At 53.8% G+C, this 6471-nt stretch overlaps 2 protein-coding genes across 2 annotated transcripts; both read right to left on the bottom strand.

Annotated features, from left to right (window-relative positions):
* Positions 1-2400: 2400 nt before the first annotated feature.
* BESB_033940 (uncharacterized protein) lies at positions 2401-2820 on the bottom strand (the record flags this gene model as incomplete). The annotated part of the gene is made up of 1 exon (XM_029361980.1): positions 2401-2820. One exon carries the CDS (start codon positions 2818-2820, stop codon positions 2401-2403), a length of 420 nt encoding a protein of 139 aa, XP_029220945.1.
* A 2080-nt stretch (positions 2821-4900) lies between these two features.
* Positions 4901-5803, bottom strand: BESB_033930 (uncharacterized protein; the record flags this gene model as incomplete). Its single annotated transcript, XM_029361979.1, has 1 exon — positions 4901-5803. One exon carries the CDS (start codon positions 5801-5803, stop codon positions 4901-4903), a length of 903 nt encoding a protein of 300 aa, XP_029220944.1.
* Positions 5804-6471: the final 668 nt, after the last annotated feature.

Raw genomic sequence — 6471 nt, 5'->3', positions numbered from 1 at the left:
TGTGTATCGATTCTATACGTCGGTTTGCAGTTGGCCTGGTGCTGCAGGACAATCCCGCAAAGGTCCGAAAACAGGGAAGATGCCGAACGGACAGTCTCGATACTATTCCTGAGGCCTATAACGATGCCAATAATGTAGCACACTATAAAACCTTAGGCCATCCCAACATGGAAATTTTGCTCGCCATGGAATTTTGCAGGGTTTTGGGAACTGCAGCCCACTCAAGAACACGCTTTGAGCGACAGACTATCGATTATCATAAAAATCTCGCCTTGGCTGTTGGACGAGAATCCAGACCTCCTCTCCGCTGGTGACTTTGGCGATTTCCAATCCGCTGCGTAAGTCAGCCAGTTCCTTCACATCGCAGGAGGAACACATTTTGCTCTCGGGCGAGCTGCCTCTCAGTGAGTAGACCGTATCCTTCTCTTTTGACGCTCGGGACTCCCCCTCCCCACCACACATCTGTTTCGTGGCTGTGGTCTTGAAGGACCGATCGAATCCATCTCACAGAGGCGCTGGACAGAGCGCGTTATAGCGGGAAGCTGGCACACTCTCGGGGAAGGATGTCGCCAGCGGAAGAGCCAAAAAGTAGGTTCCTCTGGAACGGACATGCCGATGACGTCATCAGATGGAGAGCACGTCGGGAATTCTTGTACACAGAATAAAGACTCAGGACGAGCTACGACGATATTGTTGATGGGCCGCAGACAGTCCTCCGATGCGCTGTTGAGAATTACACCCAGCAGTAGAGAACCAAGAAAAGAGTGGCGACGGCCGTAAGATGAGAAGGCACCGACGCTGCCATGCTGGATGATACTGGAGGATCGGAAGTCCGCTTCACGATGACCTTGAGCACGCATTCTTTATTCTCGAGATCGGATCCTCTGATGAAGGATGCATGCTGGAAGGCTTGTCTGCCTCTGTCTCGACACATTTGTTGGCAAATACAACACCTTGAACGGGACTCTCCGTCACCATAAGCGTGTACTCACTCCCGGCGGTGTGCGCCTCACGCCCAGGTCAACTCGGCCTTGAGAAGACCAGCCAGGGGAATGGCGGGCCCCGGCATTCCGCCGCCGTCGCTGAAAACTTCTGACTCCCTCTCATGCCGAAGCACTATGTCGTCGCCGCACTTGACGGTGAGAGAGCACTCTGATGAAGCACTCGCGTCCTCCGAACGAACACACTAGAACGCTCGGCGGCTTCACAGCCGCAGGACGAGGTGGGGCATCCTACCCGTCGTCTTGGTGTGTTGTCGTTGTTGCGTATGTTGATGGTTTGTCACATCGTGATCATGCTGGCTTTCCGGACGCCGGGGTCTCTCGTCTCTTTTGTCACCTTCGTGTTCTTCTCCTCCCATAACGGTATCTGGATCCATAGGTGGCGGTGGAGGCTCCTGGGCATCCTCAACATTGATGTTCACCACGCAGTCTTTTTGGGACTGCCTCGAGAAACTGGTACAGTGTCTCCGACAGAGCCCTTGTTAAATCTGCAACCATATCGTCACGCCCTACTTTTACAGCTGTCTGACGAGAGGCTGAACGTGTATGTTTCTTTGCCGAGCTGCCCTGCCTTTTCAGATTGCTCGCGGCGCAGGCCTCGGTCAAGGTCTAGCTGCTGTAAGTGCAGTCGGTGTGCGTATAAACGCTACCTTCTGTTGGCTCAAGAGTCGCAGACTCTGTGGCGTTACACTTGTAAGAAGTGGCCTGACCACCCAGCCTAACGGGGTGTGGGTATGGCACGGAATGCGATGAGCGTAGGTGAACCGCTGAGCGTATCGCGGGTTTGCTGTCAGGCACTTTACACTATACACGAAAAAAAAACGAAACTCTGATACATCGGGCCTTGCCAAGGAGCGCAGGCATCTGGGAATGACCCGAAAGCGCAGCATCCAGAAAATAAGCCAAGAGGACTGGAGGGCAAAAATAGAGTCGATCGACGCACCTATCCCTAGCGGGCCACATGAAAAATGAAGACACAGAGAGTACACCAGAACCGTCCACATCAGAAGAATGACAAAGACATGACTGCCGACACAGACACGGCCTGGAGGTTAGAAGACCGTTCCCCTTGCCAGGCAGCACGCGTGGCCTCACCAGCTTTTACGGAAAATTCCATGCTGCATTACTTTTCTTTGGCAGCTATGCTCGTTTCCTTCATATTCGACCCTTTCTGCTCAGCACGCGCGGCTGTGCAGACAAAGAACAGATCTAGATCCGCGGTCGGCCTGGACCCGACGTTCTGGAGTCCAGTGACCGCCTAGAAATCGCTTCCTTCTAATACGGCCACAAGCGTCTCCTGCTTATCGCATGCTGCATCAACACAGAAGTTCTTCTCAGACACCAGCGGATTGATCGCAACTTCTACTTTCTCTCCACAGCCGAACCTCAGACTCGAGTCTTAGAGCGGCAGAGGCACGTCAATCTGAGATCCATCCAGCTCATCCGGATCGAAGGTCTTGATGGCATCTGCTTTCGGCTTCTCGCCGCCGCTGCCACCCTGCCCAGACTCGTGCTCCGTCGCACCGACTCCACCTTCTGGCTCTGGCCCGGCATCTGGAGATTCCTTCGCCTTAACAGCGATTTCAAAAATGGATGTTTTGAGAGTGTCGCTTGCATACGACCTAACAGCACCGTGTGTCCTTAGGCCAACGGCCACCGGTGAGGCCCCAGTGCCGAATGAGCATTCAAAGCAAAGCGCCTTTGGTTTCCGATTGTCCGCCGCCATTTTCACGGTGTAAGCCCGCTGCTTATCAGTCTCTTTCGACGCAACGAGTGGCCCCCTTACAAACCCCGTCCAGGGAATTATCGTCATTGCCATGTAGTTGCGTTGGGAAAAACATGTTGCCGACTAATGATCTGAGCTATGCCTTCGCCTGATCGCCACGTCTCAGATTTTCTAAGTTAGCCCCTAGCTCCACTTTATTGACATTCTCGCCCGTGGGCATGCCCGGCCCGCAGTCTTGCACACTTTCGAAGTCTCCAGTTGTGCATCTTCAGTGTGCTGGCTATAAGACGGCTTCAGTCCGAATAGTGCCAACACGGTCGAAATGGCGACTAGTGCTCCGACGGCCCCCGCATGGCTACGAATTTGTCCCATAGCGAGGAGCTAAACTCAAGGAAACATGCCCGGCGGCGGCTTCTCCAATTCCGTTTCTCGGTGAACGAGCCGAAGTCGCCGCCCGACCTGATTTCGTGCCGACAGATATATTACATATTTGCTCGCCAAGAGCAAACATGTAGCAACGATTTATACCAGCTGAAGGTGGGTTAGTGGTGATTGGTTGTTAACGTTCGATGCCGTGAGACTGGTCCTTACCGCATGCATATTTCCATCGACGTCCTTGACTCCCAGGACAATGCATGCGACGCTAGTTCTTCGCGACTACACAGGTTCCTCTGCCACGAGAGGCCCATGTCAGGTCACCTTGGGCGTGCACGCGCTGGCAAGCTGGCAAGCTCCAATGCCTGTTCGCTGGGACGTCCTCAGTAATGCTGACAACTACACTGTCACGTGAGGAGGTAAGCAGTACAGACGCATCCGCGCCTTAGAGCGTAAATGCCCGAACCGGTATCGGACCGGGTGAAAGGTAATCAAGTTTTGTTTTGAAGTGACGTTTGTGACGATCGTCATCTTGAGGCAGCCCGGACCAGCTGCGGACATCCCCGATGTACTCGGCTGCCCGGACTGGACCTAAACGAGAGAGTACTATAAACTGACATGAATACTTGTAAGTTATAATCTATATTTTCTAGTAGACACTGACATGAATACTTTCAACTTATAATTTATATTTTCTTCCGGAGGGCGGCAGCCTTGACTGGGGGCAGGAAGGTTTGAAATTGTGTGGCGCGGTACTGCGTTGTACGTGGATGCATCCGACCGGATAGCTTCGCACGCTTTCGCCGATCATCTCGTCAGCACTGCAGTGGCTCTCGTCTGTCTTCTTCGAAGTCGGCAGGAGTCCGAGAGTGATGCTACACAAACCCGCTCGGAGCAAGTCGAGGCGCGTAGCCTGTATAAAGGAGAGTTTCATCAGCTGGCAGGTAGGGCGCCGACGAGAAACGGCCCGGTTTCTCTTGTGGTATGGAAAATGCGCTGTTTAGCCTGCCACCCAATACATGCATTTTCACTAGTTTTTCCCAACCGAGAAATCCTGTAATGAGGTTTGGGTGTTTAAGGATGTCCTTCATATATGAGGTGAAGCAATCTCGTATTTGGGCCAAAAGCGCCTGACCGCAGGCTCAGGCTTTTATTCTACTGCTTTTGCTTGTCCGTTCTACAAGGGTCGAGTACGCAAGATCTCGGTGTCCACCGAGAACTGGCAGAACTCGCAGTCCTGGTTTTCCCATCACCCCTAGTCAGTCCTTCTCCCACCTTACAGAGTGAAGTCAGTGTTCAAGCGATAGTGGATGGCCCGGAGCGAGAGGTGGCGCAATGAAAAGCAGCCACCTTGAGTGGCGGCGAAATGATCACGGCGTACCGAATAGGCCAGCCGTCCGTCATGCAGTAGCACCTGGACGTGCATCAGTGAACTTGTCAAGTCCCAAGCTGCGCCCCATGTTACGGATGGCGTCAAGATAAGAATGACACGGTCACAGCCAGTAATATAGGGGATATACCAGCAGCTTGGACAGGACAGAGACGGTACGCTCTGTTGCTGCAGACAGCTCTGGTGCCGAGGTGCCCTTCACCTTCACCTTCAACATGCACTGCTTCTCCGCTGTTCTGACGGCACGCATAGACGGAAGCGACTCGGGCTTGGAAACAAGCTCGACACATTTGTAGCACATTGCAACATCATGAGCCGGAGCCTCTTTCACTGTTAAAGTATACATTTTCGAAGCCGCGTCTATAGAGCCAGGAACAGCAGCGCCATCCTTGCTTGTCAGTTCCGCATTTACGAGCTCCGCCAAAGCCACAGGTGTCCCACACTTCCCCTCAGCGTCCTTGTATACTTGTGAGAGCTCATCTGGTCGTAGCACCAGGCCTTTTCCACATTTGAATACAAGAGCGTTTTCTGACGATGCAGTTGCCGACTGGACACCGGTGTCGCATTCAAACGGTTTGCCAGACGGCTCGTCCACAGGCGGATCTGACCCGTCCTGTTGTTCCTGCTGTTGGTGCTGCTCGTGATGGGGTTGCTCCTGCTCGCCATTCGCAGCCTGCCCATCATCCGGGGTCTTCTCCACTTGGGGTTGTTGGGCGTCCTGTTCTTCCCCCCCCTGGGAGGGTTCAAGTCGGCGTCGGCTACCGTCGGAGTGGAGGCAGGCTTAATTTCGATCTTGATCCTGCATGGCTCTTTCTTTGAGAGAGGCTCGTCTGGATGCGCATCATTCGCCCGGCTGAGCTGGTCACTGAACTCGCAGCAGTAGTATAGAGTCTGTGGGTTACATCCAGACGGTGGAACTTTCAGAGTGAATGTTTCTGCGTCGCCGTCCCCGCCCTTCACTAGGGAGCCGCCCGTGCAGACCCTGCTCAAGGGCTGCGGATCGTTGCACTGGGCCTTCGTGAACGTGTTCCCCTCTGTCGGGTTTTTTGATGCGTCATCTGGAGTCAATGTCGCCCTTACTGAAGAGCTGCATGTAAACGGATCACTCTCTCTCCCTTGTTCTACAGTTACGGTCACCTCCTGCCCGGGCTGGTCGCAGGTCTTCGGGACAGGCGTGCCGAAGACCTGCGTCGTCGGGACCGCTGAAAAGTCCATTTCGACAACATTGGTTCCCTGGTCGGCGGAGGCCAGCGCAACATAAAAGCCAATAGCAACTCCAAATATGGTTGCGTGGTGGCGGAAGGGACACATTTTGGCACAGTGCACTGCTGACTTGAGGCAGGAGCCGGGTCGACAACGGGCGGTTAACCGCGCGAAAAACCACAGAGGTGATGAACACACAGGCACGTAACGAAAATTATCCTAGACTCTCTTCATAGAGTTTGAATGAATAATGAAGGCATGCACCTGACAGTGGTCTACGTTGAGAACTTCGCCGCCAGTCGAGGTCGGAGCCGCGGAATGGCATGCAACAGACTTGAGTCCAAGGTCATCCATCACTCAACTGGATGTCTGACTCGCCTTTTGTAGGGGTAGCCACGCGCCCGCGTCCTGGGGGAGGAAGCTAGACATTAAGCATATGTGAACTACTATCGCAGGCAAGTGTGAAACAATTCGGAGGTGCGCGAGATGCTGCAGCTTTCACACCCACTATCCACTTCGTAGTGACGTTTCTTCACTCATCTCGGCAGGATCGCAAGAGCCGGGCGTGTTGATCGCCGGATCTCATCGTCCTCCGGGACAGTGTGACCTCCAGCAATCTCGTGCCGAAGGAATAGTCGTTCAAAGCAAGTGTATCCATTGCGGCTAATCCAAGTTGATCGACTGCGGTTGTTTCTCAGGTAACGGCTGATCGCACGCCACAGACGGCTTGCGGGCGGCCGCCGACACAGCATATTACAGGGGTACACGTACGAGTG

This window comes from Besnoitia besnoiti, chromosome II, assembly GCF_002563875.1.
Source record: "Besnoitia besnoiti strain Bb-Ger1 chromosome II, whole genome shotgun sequence".
Classification (NCBI taxonomy): Eukaryota; Apicomplexa; class Conoidasida; order Eucoccidiorida; family Sarcocystidae; genus Besnoitia; species Besnoitia besnoiti.
This window is presented reverse-complemented; position numbering and strand designations above follow the sequence as displayed.